The 27,121-nt window shown below is 48.4% G+C and overlaps 1 protein-coding gene across 1 annotated transcript in view; it reads right to left on the reverse strand.

The window, feature by feature from the left end:
- LOC134911229 (uncharacterized) overlaps positions 1–27,121 on the reverse strand; it is a 107,916-nt gene that overhangs the window by 51,443 nt on the left and 29,352 nt on the right. The window contains exons 3-7 of the mRNA XM_063919533.1: positions 20,071–20,223; positions 19,196–19,344; positions 18,235–18,375; positions 14,882–15,021; positions 2,189–2,299 (exon numbers count right to left, since the gene is read on the reverse strand). Coding sequence (XP_063775603.1) covers positions 2,189–2,299; positions 14,882–15,021; positions 18,235–18,375; positions 19,196–19,344; positions 20,071–20,223 — 694 coding nt within the window. The remainder of the gene's footprint in view (positions 1–2,188; positions 2,300–14,881; positions 15,022–18,234; positions 18,376–19,195; positions 19,345–20,070; positions 20,224–27,121) is intronic.

Consider the following 27,121-nt stretch of genomic DNA (forward strand, 5'->3'; position numbering starts at 1 on the left):
CGTGCTGGGGGGGGGACATAAGGGGGTGCCTGTGCGCACCAGGCACCCCCCGTACGCACGCCTATGCCAGCCAGATTTATAAATATTGCGCCCAAGAATGTGGGCAACAAAGTATACAATTTACGGTGCATCCTATAACACACCAAATGCAGCATATAGAATTAAAGGGACAGACTATACAATAAGAAGAAGTGAGCATGGAGCATGGGAAACAGGCAACAGAATTATACCCCTTTTCCACTAAAATGCACGGACGCACCCGGGATTTTGTATACAGGTCCAACCTGGATGCAACCTGGCATAGACCCCTTTCAGAGTAGCGGCTGGACCCATCAGTGATGTCACTGGACACGTGAGCAGCCCGGCGCTTGGAGATGACATCATCTCCTAGCACCGGCTCTCCCTATGCTGCAAACCTGTTTACACTGCGCCACGACCCAGGTCCTTCCCGGGACCAAACCTGCAATGTAGCTGGGGTTGTATAACTTGTATTCCCTAGTCACTGGACTGGGGTTAACCCTTTTCTATTGAGCTCCTCCCTGGTTATAGCAGCAGTAACGTGGGATTTAGCAGTGGAAAAAGGGTATGAGAGGCCCAGACAGAGGCTTATGCAAAGCTGGATACAAACCTAATTTTGTCTTGTTTCAGAAAAATTGCCCCTTTAGTTCAAATGTTATTTTGATTCTGAAATACTGTTCATTCCAAATTAGTTATTGATTACATAAGAGAGTAGAAAGTGTCAGGACACGCGACCAGCGTCGGCATCCTAAATACTCACCAGTGTCTCTTCAGGTGCAGTCCGTAGGATCCACTGACAGGAGGGCTCCGGCATCTGGCAACCTATGATGATCCTCTGCAGGGTTCCCGGGGACTCCAGTGTTTGTTGTGCCTACTAGTTTCCAAACATTCCATGTTTTCCATCTGATCACCACTTTACCAACCTAAGTCTTAGTCCAACCTGCCAGTTACCCTACAGCCAATCACAGCCCAGCAAGGGGTTTAAAGGAAGTCTAGCTGTAGCATTCTGGGCCTGTGCAACTAGTTACATTGTATGTGTGACAAGTGAACCTGCATTTTTTCTTCTGTGCAGTTACCAGGTCCAGTATCATCTCTTCAGCCGGTAGCCAGTCCAGTTCAGCTGTATTCCTCAGCCAATAACCAGTACAGTCCAACAGTATCTCTTCAGTGTGTACCCAGTCTGGTTCTGCTGTATTCCCCAGCCGGTAACTAGTACAGTCCAGAAGCATCTCTTTAGCTGGTAGCCAGTCCGGTTCAGCTGTATACTTCAGCCAGTAGCCAGTTTGGTCCAGCAGCGTCTCTTCAGCCAGTAGCCAGTATGGTTCATCTGTATTCCTCAGCCAGTAGCCAGTCCGGTCCAGCAGCATCTCTTCAGCAGGTAGCCAGTCCAGTTCAGCTGTATTCCTCAGCTGGTAACCAGTCCGGTCTAGCAGCATCTCTTCAGCCGATAGCCAGTCCAGCTGTATTCCTCTAGCCAGTCCGATCCAGCAGCATCTCTTCAGCCGTTAGGCAGTCCGGTCCAGCAGTGTCTCTTCAGCCGGTAGCCAGTCCAGTCCAGCTGTATTCTGCAGCAGGTAGCCAGTCCAGTTCAGCTATAATTCCTCAGTCGGCAGCCAGTCCAGAATAGAGCCACTTGGTCGTTCATTACCTGAAATATATACCAATGGCAGTTCTCACTGCTACCCAAGTCCCGTGCAAAATAGCTATATACAGCCTCATCGGTTGCAGCTGCTGGACACCAGTCATCACCTGAAGCAGGTAACACTGTTCATGAAACCGTGACAGAAAGTGTGTGCTGTCTGTTAAATATTTCACATTTTTATTTAGTAATACTCTTATTAAATTGGTATTCATGTACACATAGGGCGGTATTCAATTCTTTTCACCCCCTTCCACACCCATTCTGTTTCTGCTGATGGGTGTGGTATAATCATTTCAGCTCGCTACCCCCCGGGGTAGCGAGGGCTCTCAACCCTTTGCGCAGCTAAACCTGATTACTATGGGCGCAATATGTGCGATAACTGGGATCACTTTAGAAAGGAGATTGGGCGTGATATAAAATTTGAATACCACCCATAGGGTTTAATTTACAATTAGAAGCAAATCTAAAAGGAGCAAATCTGCTCCTAGACACAGCACTGTAGGACACGACAGTGTGAAAGAAACGTACCCTTTTTTTTGCTACTTCTCTTTTCAATACTTCTGGCAGCTGGTACTGCAGATCCATCTGTGGTGCTTGGCTGCCCAGAGACCGCTGTGTGGATGCCAACTTGGTCTTGTGCTGCCCAAGGGAACCAGGACAAAATTACCGTTAAGTGTAAGTGTAACGAATTGTGTAATTGTTTTGACCTACTTTTGTCAAGGGTGTGGATTATAATGTATTATTATTATTATTATTATTATTATTATTTTTTAACAGTTTCTTATATAGCACAGCATATTCCGTTGCACTTTTCAATTAGAACAGTAATAGAACAAAACTGGGTAAAAACAGACAGACATAAAGGTAGGAAGGCCCTGCTCGCAAGCTTACAATCTATAGGGAAATAGGCATTGATACACAAGGATAGATGCTACCTATTGCATAATGGTCCACCAGATTGCTAGGTTCTTAATGGGTTATATGATATGATCACCCAGCAATGTTGGCCAAGTGTCAGGAGGGTGTGAGAGTAAAGAATGACAAGATATGTGATGTTATGTGTACTGTACAGAGAGGATGTAATTAGATAGGGAAGCACTGAAGGTTATGTGGGTGGGTCTGGAATTTGATAGGCTTGTCTGAAGAGGTGAGTTTTCAGGGAACGTTTAAAGGTTTGGAGACTAGAGGCGAGTCTTATTGTGCCTGGGAGGGCATTCCACAGAGTGGGTGGAGCCCGGATAAAGTCCTGTAATTTTGAGTGTGAACAAGTAATGCGTGTAGATGAGAGACGCAGGTCTTGTGCAGAGCGGAGAGGTCCGGTAGGGAGATATTTTGAGATGAGTGAAGTGATGTACGTTGGTGTAGTTTGGTTAATAGCCTTGTATGTCAGTAAAAGTATTTTATATTTAATACGGTAGAATACCGGTAACCAATGGAGGGACTGACAGAGCGGGTCAGCGGGTTAATGGGAGACATGCATTTAGTCGACAGGGTAAAAAGGTCGACATACAAAAGGTAGACAGAAGAAAAAGTTGATGGGGTCAAAAGGTCAACATGGAAATAGTCGACACAATAAAAACGTTTTGGGGGGTGTTTTGTCACTTTTCTGCCACAAACAAGCCCCATTAGTGTACCACGTCCCCTCACATGTCTCGCCATGCTTCGAGCAAGGTGCCTCGCTCAACTACCGCTGAACACAGGTTATTATTCCCAGTCGTAGTCCACGTGGATGGTAAACTATGAGAGAGTTGAAAAAAGCAAAGAAGAAAAAAACATTGTGTCGATCATATGTGTGTCTACCATTGCCATGTTGACCTTTTGAACTGTCGACCATTTGACCCTGTCGACCTAATGCATGTCTACCATTAGTGGTAGACCTATTGACTGTAGACCTTTTTAGTGTAGCTCTATAGACTGGATACTTTTTGTCACTGGGCCTAATTCAGAGTGAGGGGGGGAGGGTAGATATAACATTTGCAGAGAGAGTTAGATTTGGGTGGGTTATTTTGTTTCTGTGCAGGGTAAATACTGGCTGCTTTATTTTTACACTGCAATTAAGATTTCAGTTTGAACACACCACACCCAAATCTAACTCTCTCTGCACATGTTATATCTGGCCCCCTGCAGTGCACATGGGGGGTAATTCCAAGTTGATCGCAGCAGGACATTTTTTAGCAGTTGGGCAAAACCATGTGCACTGTAGGGGAGGCAGATATAACATTTGCAGAGAGAGTTAGATTTGGGTGGGTTATTTTGTTTCTGTGCAGGGTAAATACTGGCTGCTTTATTTTTACACTGCAATTTAGATTGCAGATTGAACACACCACACCCAAATCTAACTATCTCTGCACATGTTATATCCATAGCCAGATTAAGGGGGGGTCACAGGGCATACAGTACCCCAGGCCCCCCTTTGTTAAGGGCCCCCCCAGACAGAGCACACAGAAATCGCTAGCTTTCCCTCTCACGCAGTAGCAGAACCAGACAGCCAGATTGCAAGGAGGGCAGTATGCATTGCAGGCAGAGTATCAGGTTTTATGAGCTACCGATTAAGCTTTCCGACCAGAGGAGAGATAGGAGGGTGGAGAGAGCTGTAAGTGACACAGAGATCCCATCTTCTCCTCCTCCCTGCCTGGGTGTCTGGGTCCTATGCAGTGGTGCAAGTAGAAAAAATGTCTTACGGGTACTGTGTGCGCGCGCCGAAGGCGCGCGCGCAAAAAAATGGGTGTGGCCAAATGCCACATGGGGCGTGGCCAATGAAAATGGGGGCGTGATACACATATGGGGGAGGGGCAGATACACGTATGACCCCAATAGTGTCAGATACACGTTGCACCACAGTGCTAGATATACATTGCCCCACAGTGCCAGATACATATAACCCCACAGTGCCAGATACACATTGCCCCACAGTGCCAGATACACAAATGTCCCCAGAGTGCCAGATACACAAATGTCCCCAGAGTGTCAGATACACATTGCCTCACAGTGCCAGATACACATTGCCCCACAGTGCCAGATGCACATTGCCCCACAGTGCCAGATACACAAATGTCCCCAGAGTGCCAGATACACATTGCCCCACAGTGCCAGATACACATTGCCCCACAGTGCCAGATACACAAATGTCCCCAGAGTGCCAGATACACATTGCCCCACAGTGCCAGATGCAAATTGCCCCACAGTGCCAGATGCACATTGCCCCACAGTGCCAGATACACATTGCCCCACAGTGCCAGATACAGAAATGCCCCCAGAGTGCCATACATTGCCTCACAGTGTCAGATACACATTGCCCCACAGTGCTAGATACACAAATGCCCCCACTGTGTCAGATATACATTGCCCCCCGTGCCAGATACAGAAATGCCCCTACAGTGCCAGATATGCCCCCAGTGCCAGATATCCCCCAGTGCCAGGTATATATGCCCCCCTGTGCTAGATATGCCCCCAGTGCCAGATATCCCCCAGTGCCAGGTATACATGCCCCCCCAGTGCCAGATATCCCCCAGTGCCAGGTATACATGCCCCCCCAGTGCCAGATATCCCCCAGTGCCAGGTATACATGCCCCCCCAGTGCCAGATATCCCCCAGTGCCAGGTATAACATGCCCCCCCAGTGCCAGATATCCCCCAGTGCCAGGTATAACATGCCCCCCCAGTGCCAGATATCCCCCAGTGCCAGGTATACATGCCCCCCTGTGCCAGATATCCCCCAGTGCCAGGTATATATGCCTCCCTGTGCCAGATATGCCCCCAGTGCCAGGTATACATGCCCCCCTGTGCCAGATATCCCCCAGTGCCAGGTATATATGCCCCCCTGTGCCAGATATGCCCCCAGTGCCAGGTATATATGCCCCCCTGTGCCAGATATGCCCCCAGTGCCAGGTATACATGCCCCCCTGTGCCAGATATCCCCCAGTGCCAGGTATATATGCCCCCCTGTGCCAGATATGCCCCCAGTGCCAGGTATATATGCCCCCCTGTGCCAGATATGCCCCCAGTGCCAGGTATACATGCCCCCCCAGTGCCAGGTATAACATGCCCCCCTCCCCTACTCACCGCTGCCGTCGCTGTCCTCCTGTCTGTCATGTGAGGGAAGGAGAGTGCAGCCTGCGCCTCTCGTTCCCCTCAGTCTTCGGCGGGTGTCTCAGTTTAATTCAGCGCCGATCCGTGAGCCAATCAGAGCTCGCGGGTGCGAGCTCTGATTGGCTCACGGATCGGCGCTGAAGTAAACTGAAACACCCACCGGAGACTGAGGGGAACGAGAGGCGCAGGCTGCACTCTCCTGCCCTCACATCAGAGGCGTGTGCGGCGGTGCGGCGTGGGGGAGGGAGGGAAGGAAGAGGAGCGGCGGCCCGTCGGTGTGGGTACGGCGTACCCACGGCTAAATTCTTACGGGTACGCCGTACCCACCCGTACCCGCCCACTTGCACCACTGGTCCTATGTAACCTGGCATTATTCAACTATTAGTTTAAATCTAATATACCCCATTGGATTAAATTTAATATACACTATCCACACATCCATTCCTAACATGATTCAGTCCTGGAGGGATAACATGCTATATTAAGTTATGATTGCAATCACCTGTGTTGAAAAACCATTCATATCTATGAAATTGTTCAACACAGGTGACAGCAATCATATATTAAGAAGGAAGTCCAGGAAAAAAGCATTTTATCCCTCCTGGAATGGGTCATGTTGGGGAGTATGCACAATCTAAAATACACTCCCCCGCCTTCCACCGGGGCCCCCTTGTCTTAAGTGCCCCGGGCACCCCCAAGGCTTAATCCGGCCCTGGTTATATCTGCCACCCCTGCAGTGCACATGGTTTTGCCCAACTGCTAAAAAAATTCCTGCTGCGATCAACTCAGAATTACCCCCATGGTTTTGCCCAACTGCTAACAAATTTGCTGCTGTGATCAACTCTGAATTAGGCCCATTGGGCTGCTAACTACAACACGATGCACTACAGTGCACTATTTATCTGCAAAATGAAATGTATCATAACAAAGTAAAATTTTCAAAGTAATACGTTTTTGTTCAAACATCATTAACGCACTAGCACGTGAGCTGATTTGTCTGTGTGGAAGATGTACATACCTTGGAGTGATATAGTGGAGAGATATAAAGTGCCAGCCAATCAGCTAACTGCCATGTTACAGGCTGTGTTTGAAAAATGACAATAAGGAGCGGATTGGTTGGTACTTTATCTCTCTCCACTTTATCGCTCTTCAAGGCTTAGTACATATGCCCCTATGTGAGCTGATGTCTTCTCCTAACTGTTTAAGAATAAATAGTCCACAGCAGTTTGCACAATTCTAGCCTACCACTGCCATAACACACCTTAATAGGACATATACAGTGCATCCGGAAAGTATTCACAGCGCTTCACTTTTTCCACATTTTGTTATGTTACAGCCTTATTCCAAAATGGAATAAATTCATTTTTTCCCCTCAAAATTCTACACACAATACCCCATAATGACAATGTGAAAAAAAAATTTTTTAGATTTTTGCAAATTTATTAAAAATAAAAAACTAAGAAATCACATGTACATAAGTATTCACAGCCTTTGCTCAATACTTTGTTGACGAACCTTTGGCAGCAATTACAGCCTCAAGTCTTTTTGAATATGATGCCACAAGCTTGGCACACCTATCTTTGGGCAGTTTCACCCATTCCTCTTTGCAACACCTCTCAAGCTCCATCAGGTTGGATAGGAAATGTCAGTGAGTGCACAGCCATTTTCAGATCTCTCCAGAGATGTTCAATCGGATTCAAGTCTGGGCTCTGGCTGGGCCACTCAAGGACATTCACAGAGTTGTCCTGAAGCCACTCCTTTGATATCTTGGCTGTGTGGTTAGGGTCGTTGTCCTGCTGAAAGATGAACTGTTACCCCAGTCTGAGGTCAAGAGCGCTCTGGAGCAGGTTTTCATCCAGGATATCTCTGCACATTGCTGCATTCATCTTTCCCTATATCCTGACTCGTATTCCAGTTCCTGCCACTGAAAACATGACGCCTGGCATTCACACCAAAGAGTTCAATCTGTGTCTCATCAGACCAGAGAACTTTGTTTCTCATGGTCTGAGAGTCCTTCAGGTGCATTTTGGCAAACTCCAGGTGGGCTGCCATGTGCTTTACTAAGGAGTGTCTTCTGTCTGGCCACTCTACCTTACAGGCCTGATTGGTGGATTGCTGCAGAGATGGTTGTCTTTCTGGAAGGTTCTCCTCTCTCCAAGAGAAAAATGCTGTAGCTCTGACAGAGTGACTATCGGGTTCTTGGTGACCTCCCTCACTAGGACCCGTCTCCCCGATCGCTCAGTTTAGACGGCCGGCCAGCTCTAGGAAGAGTCCTAGTGGTTCCGAACTTCTTCCATTTACGGATGATGGAGGCCAGTGTACTCATTGGGACCTTCAAAGCAGCAGATATTTTTCTGCACCCTTTCCCAGATTTGTGCCTCGAGACAATCCTGCCTCGGAGGTATACAGGCAATTCCTTTGACTTCATTCTTGGTTTATGCTCAGACATGCACTGTTAAGTGTGGGAACTTACAGGGGCGAAGGGGGCAGCAATGGCGCCGCAGCGGGATAAGGAGGAGGGGTGCTGGGCGGCCCGAAGGCGTGAACGCTGGGGGAGGGGGGGGTTTGCCGCAGGGCGGCGGGACCCCCTCCCCTTTTCATCACCTGCAGGGAGCCCTGGGACAGTAAAAGGTGCGGCCCAGAGGCGGGAGGGGGCGAGGGGGGAGATGCAGATAAAAGCAGCAGCCGGGGGGGGAGGGAGTTAATAGCTCCATTTTCCCCACACATAAGAGGCAAGAGCGGTGGAGAAGAATACAGCGGAGGCCGGTGCCGTGACCAGCCCGGCCAGAGAAGACGTCTCCACAGCATCACTCAGGAACAGTGAGATGAACCATGTGTTTAATATGCAGAATGTGAATGTTATGCCGTTGTATAATAGCAATACACAAAGTGTGAGGGGTTGTACTGAAAAGGGGCAGAGCCAGGGGTTGCACCAAAACAGCGCGAGCAGCACAAATGGCGGGGGGGCCACCTTAAACGAGGTAGCGAACACACAAAGGGAGGGTAACAGCGCCGCAGATAATCAGGCGGGCAAGCGGGGCAATAACAGCGCGTCCGAGTCAGATGACGACGAGTCATGCAAGGTATTGAAAGAGCAACTGCGGTTGGCCAGGGCCAATCACAAGAAGAAAAAGTTGTCAGCCCCAGGGACAGATACAGCGTGGAGTAAGCTAGGTCAGACCGGAGCAGCTAAGCCAGTTTTCTAACAGCAGGGAGGCGCACTGGATCACGAGCTAGGCGCATTGGCAGGGCATTTGCCTAAAGAAATTAGGAAGGAAATTGTGAAGGGGGATTTCATCGACATATGCTCCCTTACAGAGGAAGGTCTCAGGGACAAGGAGAGGGGCATCGAGAAGGGAGTAGGGTGTGGGGAATCCTACAAGACAATTGACAATTGGATGACCGGGATGTTCGCATACTCTGGTTGCTACGTAGAAGCTTACCCAAATATGGCAATGAACATGATGAAATACATCAATCTTGTTTATTCAGTGTACAAGGATTATGGGGGAACTGTGTGGCGCAGATACGACGAGTCCTTCAGGTTAAGAGCGCAAGGGCAGCAACCCATCAAGTTTGGGACAAAGGATATCGAGCTGTGGCTCAAGGCGCAGGCAAGAGGGGCTAGCGATAAAGAAGCGACAGCGCAAAGGCAGGGGACAGGGAGGCCTAGCACTCATAGACAGGATATGCTCAAATGCTGCGCCTTCAATGATACCCGATGCACACGGGCTTTTTTGCAAATTCAAGCACGCATGCACGCACTGCAGCGGAAGTCACCCGGCAAAAGACTGCTTTAGAAAAAAAGGCAGACAGTGAGAGAGAGGGGAAAAGGTATCCGGAGCGCTTGTGCCTGTCAAAAGCAAGTAGCCCAGTGAGGCTGGAGGGTATGCAGGCATGGCTAGCCAGGTACCCCAAGCGTTTAGAAGCCCAGCGGTTGCAGGAGGGTTTTAGAGTAGGGTTCAAGATCCCAATAAAATGGGACGTCCTTCCGGGCAACCGCAATAGGAACCTTCATTCCATCAGGGAGCAGCCGCAGGTGGCGCAACAGAAAATTGGAAAAGATTTAGAGATGGGCAGGATGGCCGGGCCATTCGCGGCCCCCCCAATAGAAAATTTGGTAGTGTCACCGCTGGGGTTAGTTCCCAAGAAAGCACCGGGAAAATTCAGACTTATTCAACACCTATCTTTCCCGGAGGGGGCATCAGTTAATGATGCCCTGGACGTGGAACAGTGCTCGGTGCAATATCAGTCGTTTGACCATGCGATAAAAATAGTTAGGAGGCAAGGGAAAGGGGCCTTGTTGGCGAAGCTGGACATCGAGTCAGCGTTCAGGCTACTCCCCCTGCATCCGGACAGTTTTTACCTTATGGGTTTCCAGTTTCAGGGCCAATATTTCATAGACAAATGTTTGCCTTTGGGATGCGCAATATCTTGCGCGTTATTCGAAATTTTCAGGTCCTTCTTGCACTGGTGCTTGAAAGCACGGACAGGCTGTAGGGCAGTGGCGCACTACCTGTACGAATTCTTGCTGGCAGGTCCAGCTCAGTCTGGGCATTGCGCGCAGTTGCTGCAAGAGCTTACAAAGATGCTGAATGAGTTCGGAGTCCCCATCGCGGGGGAGAAAACTGAGGGCCCAAAACAGGTCATCTCTTACCTAGGTATAGAGATCGACACAGAGAAGATGGAGTGCCGGTTGCCAACAGAAAAAATCGAAAAGTTGGAGCGAGAGATCAGTGCATGCGCCCAAGCAAAGTCAGTTACCTTGGGCCAGTTGCAGTCATTGCTAGGGTCGCTGAATTTTGCTTGTCGCGTAATCCCTATGGGGCGGATTTTCAAGCGACGTATGGAAAGGGCAACAGCGGGAGTGAGGAAGAAACATCACTTCATCAGCATCAGCAGGGAATTGAAGGAAGATTTGTTAGTATGGCAGGATTTCGTGAAACAGTTTAATGGGGTGCGCATGTGGCCGAGCAAGATATCGCCAAACCATGCACTGCAGCTGTTCACAGACGCAGCAGGAGCCATAGGCTTCGGAGCGTACTTGCAGGGAGAGTGGTGCGCAGAAGAATGGCCGCAAAGGTGGAAGGACAGCGGTTTGACTAAGAACTTGGCAGCTTTGGAGTTGTTTCCTATAGTGGTAGCCGTAGAGGTTTGGGGCCGCAGGCTAGAGAATAAGTTCATACAGTTTTGGTGCGACAATATGGGCGTGGTACAGGCCATAAACAGCCATTCTGCCTCGTCCGCACCGGTGATTAGGTTGCTGAGGACCTGAGGTGGTTGGTAGCGGCATGCTTGAGGCACAACATCACATTCAGGGCAAAGCATGTACCAGGAGTCGAGAACGTTATCGCGGACGCGCTGTCACGTCAGAAATGGGAGGTGTTTACTGTTTAGGGCAGCAGCGCCGTTCACGCGGGGCCAAGGTTTAACATGCCCTTCTCATCTTTGGCAGATAGCCGAGCCTGTTTGAACGAGCTGGTGGAAAGGTCCCTGGCGCCAAAGACCTGGAAAGCGTACGTGGCAGCATGGGAGAAATGGCAGCAGTTCCAGGGGAATGTAAGCTCAGAGGGCCAGACGCCCCTGCAGCAATTGTTGGAATTCTTAGGCAAGAGTAAGGAGGAGGGAGCATCAAGGGCAGTGGCAAACACCAGGCTGGCAGGGGTATCTTTCTTTTCAAAGTTGCTAGGGAAAGAGGACCTAACTAAGGCATTCGTAGTGCGCACAGTGATGAAGGGATGGGCCAGAGCGGAGATACGGAGACCGGACTCCCGGGAGCCAGTAACCATAGAGAGGCTTAAGAGCATTATTCACATGGTGGCGAAAGTATGTAACGGAGAGTACGAGGAAAAACTGTTTAAAGCAGCGTTTATCATGGCGTTTAGCGGAGCATTTAGGGTTGGGGAGCTAGTAGCGCAGTCAAAAATGGCCGCCGGAACAGGCCTGTTGGTAAAAAACGTAGTGGCCTCGCAGGGCGCGGTCTTGTGCAAAATTCACAAGTCAAAAACAGACCAGATAGGTAAGGGAAGATGGGTCCAGTTGGGCAGGCACCCGGACACAACAGCCTGTCCAATTGAGGCGGTACAAACATTTTTGGAGGTCAGGCCAAAAGGGGGCGAGAATTTCCTCATTCATGTGGATCGGGCGGCACTTACCAGGTTCCAGTTCACAGCCATATTTAAAAAGTGCATCGAGGAGTTAGGCTTGAACCTGAGGAAGTTCGGAACCCACTCATTTGGGATCGGCGCGGCGACATCCGCCGCCAGCCAGGGATGCTCAGCCGAAGAGATAAAGGGGAAAGGGGGGTGGAAGTCAAACAGTTACAAATCTTACGTCAGGCCGGTGGCCAGGGCACCGCCGCAATAAAGGGAATTGACGACTGTCCTAACACCTCCCCCCCCCCCCCCCCCCGCTTCCTCTATTCTTCGCAGGGATCGCCGGGAAGCGGTGTTGGATCTTCGGCCATTCATACATATTCTGGGCAGCGGCGCGGGCCGCAAAAAGGCCATGCGGGCGCCAGCTGGGGATGAGGCGAGAAGAGGCAGCAGTTTTTTGGCTGGGCAACAGGGGCATGGTAGGGGAGCAGGCCAGGGAGGCCTGGCTCAAGGCCGAGCAGGCATTGGGAAAGCCCGACGTTTTGGTGTTGCACCTTGGAGGAAACGAGATCGGGAAAACAAAGTCGCTAGACCTGTTCAGGCAGGCCAGGGAGGACATCGCCTGGATAAAAGGGCGGTGGAGCAACGTGCGCATAGTCTGGTCAAAAATCATCCCGCGACTAGCCTGGAGGGGGGCTAGGTCAGGGCACGGAATAGACAGAGCCAGGAAGAAAGTCAATGCGGCCATCGGTAAAGTGGTCACAGCCAACGGGGGAAGCGTTATACACCACAATGACCTTGCAGGGAGATGTGAGGGGTTTTACAGGCACGACGGGGTGCACCTGTCGGACATAGGCCTCGATATCTTCAACAATGCGTTGCAGGATGCGTTGGAGGGTTTGCGGTGGTAGCGCAGGGTGGGGCTTCGGTCCGCAGGTCGCTGGGACCTTGTGTGGCGGGGAAGGAGCGGTGCACAAGGCATGGTAAGGGGGGGATTGTCAGAATGCCTCGCATAAGTCACCAATTAGTAGGCCGTACGCCTGGTTCCAGCTAAATGCGGCAGGGGCCATACGGGTTGCGCGCCGTGGTAGGGTGTTATGCGCATGGTAGCTGGTCCCCCAGCGCAGGGGGCGTGGTCCGTCAGCCCGCAAGGGCGGGCCGGGTACGCCTCAGGCGGGGAGGAGGCGTGGCTGTCGCCGGTAAGGCGGCGTAAGGCACGCCCCAGTCGTTTCTCTAAACAGCGGGAGAGCCGTGCACCGCTTCCTCTCCTTTTTTACCCTGCAATGGTGTGTTTTTTGGTATTAGGTGGAAATAAAGCTGTGACCATTTATTCTTTGCACAAAATTACCAGTCTCGTCTCCAGTTATTTGATAAGAGCAAGCCGGCGGGGCGCCGGAAGGTCACCCTCTCCATCCTTATATAGACAGCTGTGTGCCTTTCCAAATCATTGAGTTGATCGCAGCAGCAAGAAAGTTAGCAATTGGGCAAAACCATGTGCACTGCAGGTGTGGCAGATATAACAGTTGCAGAGAGAGTTAGATTTGGGTGGGTTATTTTATTTCTGTGCAGGGTCAATACTGGCTGCTTTATTTTTACACTGCAATTTAGATTGCAGATTGAACACACCACACCCAAATCTAACTCTCTCTGCAAATGTTATATCTGCCCCCCCTGCAGTGCACATGGTTTTGCCCAATTGCTAAAAAATTTCCTGCTGCGATCAACTTGGAATTACCCCCCATGTCCATTCAACTGAATTTACCACAAGTGGACTCCAATTAAGCTGTAGTAACATCTCAAAGATGATCAGTGGAGACAGGATGCACCTGAGCTCAATATTGAGCTTCATGGCAAAGGCTGTGAATACTTATGTACATGTGATTTCTTAAATTTGCAAAAATGTCAAAAAAACTTTTTTCATTTTGTCATTATGGGGTATTGGCTGTAGAATTTTGAGGGAAAAAATGTATTTATTCCATTTTGGAATAAGGCTGTAACATAAAATGTGGAAAAAGTGAAGAGCTGTGAATACTTTCCGGATGCACTGTATCATACTTGCCTACCTGACCCTCTCCATGAGGGAGAAAATACTCTGTTCCTGGACTTTACTGGTAATGTATATGTATGATTGCCATCACCTGTGGTGAAACACCTTTCTTACCAATTAACTAGCTCACCACAGGTGATGGCAATCATACATTACCAGAAAAGTCCAGGAACAGAGCATTTTCTCCCTCATGGAGAGGGTCAGGTAGGCAAGTATGCACTGTATGTTATTGTCATTCATCAGAAAATGCAAAAAAATAAAAAAACAAAACCTGGGTCCAACATCTAATAAGCCTGTACTGTACAGTTCTTGTAAATGTATGCTGTATGTTGGCGGATGTTGCATCTTTGCCATCCACTGTGTCATGCAGAAAGGAGTGATGGCCATCGATTATTGATGATTCAAAATTATCAATGGTTTTTGGCAGTTGTTGAATATAACCAATGATGGTAGCTGTATGCCCGATAGTATTTTTTCCTGTCATTTTCAAGGCTGCTATTGCTAAACAGGGCTGGTAGGCTGTCAGCCAGCAGCCCTGCGCCTCCAACTCATATTAAACTGTGTGTAAGAGCAAGGAATGGGATGTCCCGCCTCTTTCACAGGCTGAGCTGTCAGTCACAGCTCAGCCCCACCCACGGCTCTCACACAGAAGCCAGAATCCGCGCATGTGCATCGACAACGTTGGTAAAACCATGATAGCAGTGCACAGAATAGTTACCTGCCATCAATGGTTTGTGTCACAATTGCCATTGATGGTAACAACCGATGGAGGTATTAACAGTGGCCATCCCTAATAGGAAGTGTTTGTTAAACAGGAAGTGCCTCTGCAGCCATTCTCTCAGAGACAATACTTCTGCAGTGATTTGCACACAGACCACTTTATAGCCTCTTAAAAAAACAACTGATAATACAAAAATATTATCTCTCAATTGTAATAAAACACAGAGGGCGTGCTTCACTCTGGGTGAGGGAAAGGAATCTTGCCATGTACCTTCTAGAATCTGATGGGCTAAGCTTGTTGTCTCCTCAGCTGACTGTACTGCAGACAGTCCCTGAGCGTATTCCGCAATAGCCGTAATAAGAGCCACTGCCCCAGAGCACTGCAAGAAGTTTCCAGTGAGGTACAGTTCACTGCAAGAGAGAAAGTTATTATTAGAAACAAGGAGACAATCTGCAGAGTCAGCTGTACTACCAGCGGTTCATCCTATGGCAGCACTGCTGCTGCGAGAAATGGAATCCGCGGGAAAGGGTGACCTGTATCTTCTCAGTAAGAGGAGGAAGAAGTGGGGCATTTGTGACTGGGTATTTTCCAGGTGAATAGTTAGGGACAAACAAGAGGGACAGGCAGGGCCGGTGCTAGGGTGTTCGGCGCCCCCCTGCAAACTATAAATTTGCGCCCTCCCATATTCAACAAAGGGTCAGTGCACGCCGGGAAAAGGTATGTGGTCTCACAAGTAAGGGGCATGGCCACACTATAGTACCCCCATTTAAAATTATGCCACACAGTAGCACAATCTTATTAATCTTATACATAATGTCCCACCCGTAGTAGTAGCGTCCTTATATGTTATGCACCCCAGTAGTAGTAGTATCCTTATACATAATGCTCCCCCAGTAGTAGAAGCATCCTTATCTGTAATGCCCCCCCAGTAGTAGTAGCAGCAGCGTCCTAATACGTAGTGCACCCCCAGTAGCAGAAGCGTCTTTATAAGTAACTCCCCCCCTAGTAGTAGTAGCGTTCTTATACGTAATGCCCCCCCAGTAGTAGTAGCGTCCTTATACATAATGCCCCCAAGTAGTAGTAGCTTCCTTATACGTAATGCCCCCCCAGTAATAGTAGCGTCCTTATACGTAATGCCCCCCCCCCAGTAGTAGTAGCGTCCTTATACGCAATGCCCACCAGTAGTAGCATCCTTAAACGTAGTGCACCCCCAGTAGCAGAAGCATCCTTATAAGTAATTCCCCCCTAGTAGCAGTAGCGTCCTTATACGTAATGCCCCTCCAGTAGTAGTAGCGTTCTTATACATAATGCCCCCAAGTAGTAGTAGCTTCCTTATACTTAATGCCCCCCCCAGTAATAGTAGCATCCTTATACGTAATGCCCCCCCAGTAGTAGTAGTAGCGTCCTTATACATAATGCCCCCTAGTAGTAGCTTCTTTATACGTAATGCCCCCTCCCAGTAGTAGTAGCATCGTTAGACGTAATGCCCCCCCCCAGCAGTAGTAGCTTCTTTATACGTAATGCCCCCCAGCAGTAGTAGTAGCGTCCTTATACGTAATTCCCCCTCCCCCAGTAGTAGCGTCCTTATACGTAATGCCACCTCCCCCAGTAGTAGCGTCCTTATATGTAATGCCCCTTCCCCCAGTAGTAGCGTCCTTATACGTAATGCCCCCCCAGTAGTAGTAGCGTACTTACATGTAATGCCCCCCCAGTAGTAGCGTCCTTACATGTAATGCCCCCCCCCCAGTAGTAGTAGCATCCTTACATGTAATGGCCCCCCTGTAGTAGCGTCCATAATGAGTGCACACACAGACATAACTCACACACACAATTCACACATGTATATACACACATACATCCCCACCATATATACACACACACATTTCTACTTCACCCTCCACTTACCTAAGTCTGGCTGTCCCTCGCTCTACAGCATTTGGGTCAGTTTAGCTCCGCCTCTTCCGGTCCGTTTAGCTCCTCCCCCTTCCATCCCGTGTAGTTCCGCCCCCTCCTCTGATCCTACACAGCCGCTGTCACAGGTGATTGGGGGGGGGGGGGGGGGGGGGAAGGAGGCTTTTCATGCTGCCAGCGCTGCTACCTGTCATACAGTGACAGACACAGCAGCTGGCAGCAGCAGTAGGGGGGACAGGACGATGCAGCAGGGAAGGGATGCAGAGCAGGGAGAGCGCCTCTGTCCCAGTGCCTCCCTGCACTGCATCCCTTCGCTGAGCGGGTAGTGCTGGGCCTGGAGACAAGCACCCTGAGCACAGGTAGGAGTCCTGCGGCTCTCATTACAATAATAGTTTTAGACCAGAATAACGTCAGGAGTCCATATTTTGAGCTTAATAACCCACTTTCCTGTTACAATTTCACGTTTTGAGACATTTTAAAAGTACATTAACAGTGTCTTAGTCAGAATTGTTGGCAGTTTTTCAATCTTAAATAGTAAAACAATAAAACATTGGCCTTGTTATTAAAAATATATTTTTTCATATATTAATAACTTCTCAAATCTTTGTGGTCTATTCATGAAGCAGTGAAAAGAGTGAAGAAGTGAGCCAGTGGAGAAGTTGCCCATGGTAACCAAACAGCATTGAGGTAACATTTATAAAGTGCATTCTATAAAATTATACCTAGCAGCTGATTGGTTGCACTGGCTCACTTCTCCACACTTTTTACTGCTTCATGAATAGACCCCAACGTACTAACCTTTGGAGAGAGATAAAGTGGACTGAGATGAACTAGCAGCCAATCAGCTCCTAACTGCCATGTTACAGGCTGTTTAAAAAAAATGACAGTCAGGAGCTGGTTGGCTGGTACTTTGGGGCAGATTTATTATAGTGGCACATATCGTGCCGCTTTAGCACTTGCTGCTTTGCCTCATTACCGAAGCAAAGCAGGAAGCTACACTAACAAGATATATTAACATCCTGTCTGCCGAAGCGGGGTAGTGAAAACCCCCCACAGTGCATCAGCTTAGTGCTGATGGGCTGTGTCTCTCACCCCCGGCTGGTTCCACTGGGCATGCGCGAAATCTCACTACTCTCGAGAGATGTCACATGCAGCCCAGAGCCGGCAGCGACTGCAGCCAGGGACAGTGATGTCCATGGTGTGGTGTATGAGCTGCAGGTGTCGGAACAGTCAGTGCAACTGACTGTTTAAACATTGTCCCGCATATCATGCTATCTTGTAGATAGCAGCGCCGGTATAGACAGGGGCGCATGGCACCTCTGTCATACAGCGCACACCACCAGAGTCATACATGGGCGAGAAGCCGTATCAGCGCATGCCAAGTCTCCCCCATATTGGAGGATTATACATCTACCTAACTATCTCCATCCAGTTTCTCTCTCTCTCTCTCCAAGCTTAGTACATAGACCCCGTCGGAAAAAATCGGCCCCAATTGAATAGGTCGGAACCCCTTCCGACCTATTTCTGTCGGAAGCTGCCGTCTTTCCGACAAGACGGCTGCTTCCGACAGTTATTGAATACACCCCTTAGTCTGTAAGTTGCTGGGAGTGCATATCCCATTAATGTTATTTATGCCTATTCCTACAAACTAAAATTACTTCAGTATAAATCATCTTTCCGCAAAGGTGAACAACAAAATTAGGATAAAGTACCTGACTGCCGACTCTGCCAAAAGTTTCCCCAGTATGGTTCCACTGGCAGGCCCAAGATTACAGTAACACATGCTAAGAGAGACCAGCTTCATGTTTCCTTCCAGTGCATGAACAAGGCGTTGGATCCCTTCATCTTGGAACCTAAAGAAAGGGGTGTTCTGTTTATATAGACAATGATATCCAGTGCTGCAAGTATGGCGGTATGGGGCAGTACTGTGTACCGGTAATAAATTGGCAGCCGGTACGCAGTACTGCCGGGCCACCACCTTGCAGCCACTGTGTCGGGGAGAGGAGAGCGCAGCATCCGCCTCTCCTCTCCCTCTCCTGCCTGCCCAGTCAGTCCGGTCTCTCTCCCTCCGGCGGCACCGGCAGCCAATCAGGGGCTGCCGGACTGCGAGCTCTGGTTGGCTCACGGACCGGCGCCTGATTTGAGATACACTACGCCACCACTGCAGGAGACTGGGCTGAGGGCAGGAGAGGCACGTGGTACCCTCTCCTCTCCCCGACACAGTGACACTGCAGAGCCGGTCCCAGGCAGCAGCAACGGTTTCACTGTGGGGGCATATCTGGCACCGTGGGGGCATATTTGTATCTGGCACAGTGAGGGCATATATGGCGCTGTGGGGGCATATTTGTAGCTGGCTTTGCACTACTGGAGGCATATGTGTATCTTGCACTATTGGGGGCATGTGTGTATCTGGCACTGCACTATTGGTGACATATGTGTATCTGGCACTACTGAAGGCATATGTGTATCTGGAACTGCATTATTGTGGTCATATATGTATCACACCCCACATATGTGTATCTCACCCCCCATTTTCATTGGCCACACCCCATGTGGCATGCGGCCACACCTATTTTTTTGGCGCGTGCACAAAGTACCACTAAGAAATGTTTCTACTTGCACCACTGGTGATATCACCCAGAATCCTTAATGTACTGTAGGTAAGTGTCTTACTCGTTGTAATCCAAGATAACAGACGTCAACTGGCTGTATCTCATTGCTTTCCCCAGCCTCTCTGCCGACCAGACATCTATCCCACAGTCAATAGCTTCCAGTCTCATGAACGGATAAGAGGTTCTCCCACTCAGCTCCAGCAATATGGCCTATATGTAGAGGAGACAATTCCCAGCTGGCTTCAATCAATGAGGAACTAAAAGCGTTACATTTATAGTAGAACTGTATAACATTTGCAGTTGAGCACAATATTGTTCTCTGGTATCAGTATTTGGACAAATGCAGCCATATTTACTATTAGTAACTGGCTGCTACTGCTTTCCTGTCTCTCTGCTTTTAGGTACTGCTGCATTCCAGTAATGATGAGGTGTGAGGTGTCACTAGATGTCAGGGGCTATTGACAGATTGACAACCCTTATGAAACACTGATGTCACAGAAATGTCGATAAAGAAAATAATAGAGTTTAAAGCATTTTCGCAATCAAAACAATAAAATATTTACTAGAGTTGTATCTGATATTTACAAGGTTAGCTTTCATCTCAACGAGTCTTCTCTAACAGTCCAGGGTCAGTGAGCAGGGTACAGGTTCCTGGCCTGCATGGGCTCAGATATTAGCACCAAGCTCAGTGTGTTAGATATACTGTATACATCTGTACTGAGGATGGAATGTACAAAGCTTAAAAGGTGTACGTCACAGTGCCAAAACAGCATTGCACCCACCGTTGTGTCTCTTATGACAGTTGTTCTACCATCGATTGCAATAGATTGTCTGCTTTCTGAGACAATCATTTTGTTAGCATTTTTAATAAAAGAATGAAGATGGATGCAGTTCACACATTTGTGTGTATGGGTGTGAATTTATAGTCAAACTTACAAGACTGGCAACGTCCTGGTTACTGAGGGAGATTCCCCATATGCATAAGTCTGTCCCAAGCATGTAACGTTCATCACGGATTGTCATCAATAGCGGCCTTAGTAATATCGGAGCAGAACTAGCCGAGGAACTCTCAGGACAGGACAGTATGATCTGCAAGAACACAGAGTCCAGTATTACCCTTTCTACACCGTAATACTGTAAGCAGCTGATCTTTACAATTCTGTTCTTTAAACTAGGTAAAATGTATTCACAAGGAATGAGAAAAGTGCTGGTATATGGCAAAGAAATGGTCTTTATTTTTTATATTTTATATAAAAAACAATAATAAAGATGTGAAAAGATCTCTGGGTTTCACAATTTATGTATGAGCATTAGCCGGCCAGCTTGCTTATTATTACAGTCATAAAAGGTTACCATGACTAAATTTGACAAATATTAAGATCACTGGAAATTATCCAGCAGAGACAGTATTAAATCTCTGTCTTTTGATTAGAAACAATTAAAAGCAAACATATATTAAGCAGAAAAAATTTAGATATTTCAGCATGGGGCAAATAGCAGCGAGAATTAATATGATTATTGCTGATAGACGTGAGTAATGGAAAGTTTTTTTTGTAGTAATGTAGTTGCAACGCTCTGAGAATTAATTAAGCATTTAGCAGCATGCACATGAGGAGAAAATAAGAATTTACTTACCGATAATTCTATTTCTCGGAGTCCGTAGTGGATGCTGGGGTTCCTGAAAGGACCATGGGGAATAGCGGCTCCGCAGGAGACAGGGCACAAAAAGTAAAGCTTTAGGATCAGGTGGTGTGCACTGGCTCCTCCCCCTATGACCCTCCTCCAAGCCTCAGTTAGGATACTGTGCCCGGACGAGCGTACACAATAAGGAAGGATTTTGAATCCCGGGTAAGACTCATACCAGCCACACCAATCACACTGTACAACCTGTGATCTGAACCCAGTTAACAGTATGATAACAGCGGAGCCTCTGAAAAGATGGCTCACAACAATAATAACCCGATTTTTGTAACTATGTACAAGTATTGCAGATAATCCGCACTTGGGATGGGCGCCCAGCATCCACTACGGACTCCGAGAAATAGAATTATCGGTAAGTAAATTCTTATTTTCTCTATCGTCCTAGTGGATGCTGGGGTTCCTGAAAGGACCATGGGGATAATACCAAAGCTCCCAAACGGGCGGGAGAGTGCGGATGACTCTGCAGCACCGAATGAGAGAACTCCAGGTCCTCCTTAGCCAGGGTATCAAATTTGTAGGATTTTACCAACGTGTTTGCCCCTGACTAAATAGCCGCTCGGCAAAGTTGTAAAGCCGAGACCCCTCGGGCAGCCGCCCAAGATAAGCCCACCTTCCTTGTGGAATGGGCATTTACATATTTTGGCTGTGGCAGGCCTGCCACAGAATGTGCAAGCTGAATTGTATTACACATCCAACTAGCAATAGTCTGCTTAGAAGCAAGAGCACCCAGTTTGTTGGGTGCATACAGGATAACAGCAAGTCAGTTTTCCTGACTCCAGCCGTCCTGGAACCTATATTTACAGGGCCCTGACAACATCTAGCAACCTGGAGTCCTCCAAGTCCCTAGTAGGCGCAAGGCACCAAAATAAGCTGGTTCAGGTGAAACACTGACACCACCTTAGGGAGAGAACTGGGGACGAGTCCGCAGCTCTGCCCTGTCCAAATGGACAACCAGATATGGGCTTTTTTGAGAAAAAAACCACCAATTTGACACTCGCCTGGTCCAGGCCAGGGCCAAGAGCATGGTCACTTTTCATGTGAGATGCTTCAAATCCACAGATTTGACTGGTTTTAAACCAATGTGATTTGAGGAATCCCAGAACTACGTTGAGATCCCACAGTGCCACTGGAGGCACAAAAGGGGGTTGTATATGCAATACTCCCTTGACAAACTTCTGGACTTCAGGAACTGAAGCCACTTCTTTCTGGAAGAAAATCGACAGGGCCGAAATTTGAACCTTAATGGACCCCAATTTGAGGCCCATAGACACTCCTGTTTGCAGGAAATGCAGGAATCGACCGAGTTGAAATTTCTTCATGGGGCCTTTCTGGCCTCACACCACGCAACATATTTTTGCCACATGTGGTGATAATGTTGTGCGGTCACCTCCTTTCTGGCTTTGACCAGGGTAGGAATGACCTCTTCCGGAATGCCTTTTTCCCTTAGGATCCGGCGTTCCACCGCCATGCCGTCAAACGCAGCTGCGGTAAGTCTTGGAACAGACATGGTACTTGCTGAAACAAGTCCCTTCTTAGCGGCAGAGGCCATAAGTCCTCTGTGAGCATCTCTTGAAGTTCCGGGTACCAAGTCCTTCTTGGCCAATCCGGAGCCATGAGTATAGTTCTTACTCCTCTACGTCTTATAAGTCTCAGTACCTTAGGTATGAGAAGCAGAGGATGGAACACATACACCGACTGGTACATCCATGGTGTTACCAGAACGTCCACAGCTATTGCCTGAGGGTCTCTTAACCTGGCGCAATACCTGTCCCGTTTTTTGTTCAGACGGGACGCCATCATGTCCACCTTTGGTATTTCCCAACGGTTTACAATCATGTGGAAAACTTCCCGATGAAGTTTCCACTCTGCCGGGTGGAGGTCGTGCCTGCTGAGGAAGTCTGCTTCCCAGTTTCCATTCCCGGAATGAAACACTGCTGACAGTGCTATCACATGATTTTCCGCCCAGCGAAAAGTCCTTGCAGTTTTTGCCATTGCCCTCCTGCTTCTTGTGCCGCCCTGTCTATTTACGTGGGCGACTGCCGTGATGTTTTTCCCACTGGATCAATACCGGCTGACCTTGAAGCAGAGGTCTTGCTAAGCTTAGAGTATTATAAATTTACCCTTAGCTCCAGTATATTTATGTGGAGAAAAGTCTCCAGACTTGATCACACTCCCTGGAAATTTTTTCCTTGTGTGACTGCTCCCCAGCCTCTCGGGCTGGCCTCCGTGGTCACCAGCATCCAATCCTGAATGCCGAATCTGTGGCCCTCTAGAAGATGAGCACTCTGTAACCACCACAGGAGAGACACCCTTGTCCTTGGATATAGGGTTATCCGCTGATGCATCTGAAGATGCGATCCGGACCATTTGTCCAGCAGATCCCACTGAAAAATTCTTGCGTGAAATCTGCCGAATGGAATTGCTTCGTAGGAAGTCACCATCTTTACCAGGACCCTTGTGCAATGATGCACTAATTTTAGGAGGTTCCTGACTAGCTCGGATAACTCCCTGGCTTTCTCTTCCGGGAGAAACACCTTTTTCTGGACTGTGTCCAGAATCATCCCTAGGCACAGCAGACTTGTCGTCGGGATCAGCTGCGATTTTGGAATATTTAGAATCCACCCGTGCTGTTGTAGCAGTATCCGAGATAGTGCTACTCCGACCTCCAACTGTTCCCTGGACTTTGCCCTTATCAGGAGATCGTCCAAGTAAGGGATAATTAAGACGCCTTTTCTTCGAAGAAGAATCATCATTTCGGCCATTACCTTGGTAAAGACCCGGGGTGCCGTGGACAATCCAAACGGCAGCGTCTGAAACTGATAGTGACAGTTCTGTACCACGAACCTGAGGTACCCTTAGTGAGAAGGGCAAATTTTGGACATGGAGGTAAGCATCCCTGATGTCTCGGGACACTATATAGTCCCCTTCTTCCTGGTTCGTTATCACTGCTCTGAGTGACTCCATCTTGATTTGAACCTTTGTAAGTGTTCAAATTTTTTTAGATTTAGAATAGGTCTCACCTAGCCTTCTGGCTTCAGTACCACAATATAATGTGGAATAATACCCCTTTTCTTGTTGTAGGAGGGGTAATTTGATTATCACCTGCTGGGAATACAGCTTGTGAATTGTTTCCCATACTGCCTCCTTGTCGGAGGGAGACCTTGGTAAACCAGACTTCAGGAGCCTGCGAAGGGGAAACGTCTCGACATTCCAATCTGTACCCCTGGGATACTACATGTAGGATCCAGGGGTCCTGTACGGTCCCAGCGTCATGCTGAGAGCTTGGCAGAAGCGGTGGAACGCTTCTGTTCCTGGGAATGGGCTGCCTGCTGCAGTCTTCTTCCCTTTCCTCTATCCCTGGGCAGATATGACTCTTATAGGGACGAAAGGACTGAGGCTGAAAAGACGGTGTCTTTTTCTGCAGAGATGTGACTTAGGGTAAAAACGGTGGATTTTCCAGCAGTTGCCGTGGCCACCAGGTCCGATGGACCGACCCCAAATAACTCCTCTTCCTTTATACGGCAATACACCTTTGTGCCGTTTGGAATCTGCATCACCTGACCACTGTCGTGTCCATAAACATCTTCTGGCAGATATGGACATCGCACTTACTCTTGATGCCAGAGTGCAAATATCCCTCTGTGCATCTCGCATATATAGAAAATGCATCCTTTAAATGCTCTATAGTCAATAAAATACTGTCCCTGTCAAGGGTATCAATATTTTTAGTCAGGGACTCCGACCAAGCCACCCCAGCTCTGCACATCCAGGCTGAGGCGATCGCTGGTCGCAGTATAACACCAGTATGTGTGTATATACTTTTTATGATATTTTCCAGCCTCCTGTCAGCTGGCTCCTTGAGGACGGCCCTATCTATAGACGGTACCGCCACTTGTTTTGATAAGCGTGTGAGCGCCTTATCCACCCTAAGGGGTGTTTCCCAACGCGCCCTAACTTCTGGCGGGAAAGGGTATACCGCCCATAATTTTCTATCGGGGGGAACCCACGCATCATCACACACTTCATTTAATTTATCTGATTCAGGAAAAACTACGGTAGTTTTTTCACATCCCACATAATACCCTCTTTTGTGGTACTTGTAGTATCAGAAATATGTAACACCTCCTTCATTGCCCTTAACGTGTGGCCCTAATAAGGAATACGTTTGTTTATTCACCGTCGACACTGGATTCAGTGTCCGTGTCTGTGTCTGTGTCGACCGACTAAAGTAAACGGGCGTTTTAAAACCCCTGACGGTGTTTCTGAGACGTCTGGACCGGTACTAATTGTTTGTCGGCCGTCTCATGTCGTCAACCGACCTTGCAGCGTGTTGACATTATCACGTAATTCCCTAAATAAGCCATCCATTCCGGTGTCGACTCCCTAGAGAGTGACATCACCATTACAGGCAATTGCTCCGCCTCCTCACCAACATCGTCCTCATACATGTCGACACACACGTACCGACACACAGCACACACACAGGGAATGCTCTGATAGAGGACAGGACCCACTAGCCCTTTGGAGAGACAGAGGGAGAGTTTGCCAGCACACACCAAAAACGCTATAATTATATAGGGACAACCTTATATAAGTGTTTTCCCTTATAGCATCTTTTATATATTTCTAACGCCAAATTAGTGCCCCCCCTCTCTGTTTTAACCCTGTTTCTGTAGTGCAGTGCAGGGGAGAGCCTGGGAGCCTTCCCTCCAGCCTTTCTGTGAGGGAAAATGGCGCTGTGTGCTGAGGAGATAGGCCCCGCCCCTTTTTCGGTGGGCTCGTCTCCCGCTCTTTAATGGATTCTGGCAGGGGTTAAATATCTCCATATAGCCCCCGGAGGCTATATGTGAGGTATTTTTAGCCAAAAAAGGTTTTCATTTGCCTCCCAGGGCGCCCCCCTCCCAGCGCCCTGCACCCTCAGTGACTGCCGTGTGAAGTGTGCTGAGAGGAAAATGGCGCACAGCTGCAGTGCTGTGCGCTACCTTAAGAAGACTGAGGAGTCTTCTGCCGCCGATTCTGGACCTCTTCTTGTTTCAGCATCTGCAAGGGGGCCGGCGGCGAGGCTCCGGTGACCATCCAGGCTGTACCTGTGATCGTCCCTCTGGAGCTAATGTCCAGTAGCCAAGAAGCCAATCCATCCTGCACGCAGGTGAGTTCACTTCTTCTCCCCTAAGTCCCTCGTTGCAGTGATCCTGTTGCCAGCAGGACTCACTGTAAAATAAAAAACCTAAGCTAAACTTTTCTAAGCAGCTCTTTAGGAGAGCCACCTAGATTGCACCCTTCTCGGCCGGGCACAAAAATCTAACTGAGGCTTGGAGGAGGGTCATAGGGGGAGGAGCCAGTGCACACCACCTGATCCTAAAGCTTTACTTTTTGTGCCCTGTCTCCTGCGGAGCCGCTATTCCCCATGGTCCTTTCAGGAACCCCAGCATCCACTAGGACGATAGAGAAATACATTTGTACAAAAGAGGAGGGGCCTTGGTAAAAGGGGGCATGGCTTCGCGGGAATGCTGCGAACGCCTGCCACACCTCCCGTTTTCGTCACTTAGGAGGTATGCCCAGCGCACAGTGTCTATTCACCGCTGCACTGCAATCTTACCGCATGTCACTGGAGCAGGGGCAGATCTCTTTTCTGTTTTGTTTCAAAATACTTTGCCTAGTGCTATCATGGCAGCTTACAATAAAGGCTATAAAATGCCTAGTGGCCAGCACTGTGTAGATATTCCCCTCTGTATCTGGGAGCAGACAACTGCAATGTAATTGTGTGCTGAGCATATATGCTGGGTTAGGGACTTGCAGAGAATTGGGGTCACTTGACGATGGGCTTAAATGTTTTGACCATACCCCTCTATTTTATCTGCTACATACACACAGATTTGCAGCATATTATTGTTAGCGCTGATAGCAAATGTCTTTCTAATTTGTATTTATGGCATTAATATTGCCACGCAGCTAGTACCATGTACATACAATATGGGTAAACTGAGCTCGGGCATATTTATTTACTGTAACATTTCACTATTACTGTATTAGGGACTTGCGGTGAGGTAAATGGCTCAGGAGGCACTAGCTAGTACCTGAGCCAGATTTACACACAATATATGAGCAAAGGGTTCATGTGGGCAATATACTCAGGTGTAACAGTGTAAACTCTTAGAAATTTGGTTAGTTTTGATGAGAGATGTGTGGAAAAGATAGACAGGGGAGGCACTGCCTCACCTGCCATAGAATATTTTACTCCAGGGTTTTGACTATAAAAATGATTAGAATTATACAAAGAAGTTAT

Source organism: Pseudophryne corroboree, chromosome 4 (genome assembly GCF_028390025.1).
Source record: "Pseudophryne corroboree isolate aPseCor3 chromosome 4, aPseCor3.hap2, whole genome shotgun sequence".
Lineage (NCBI taxonomy): Eukaryota > Metazoa > Chordata > Amphibia > Anura > Myobatrachidae > Pseudophryne > Pseudophryne corroboree.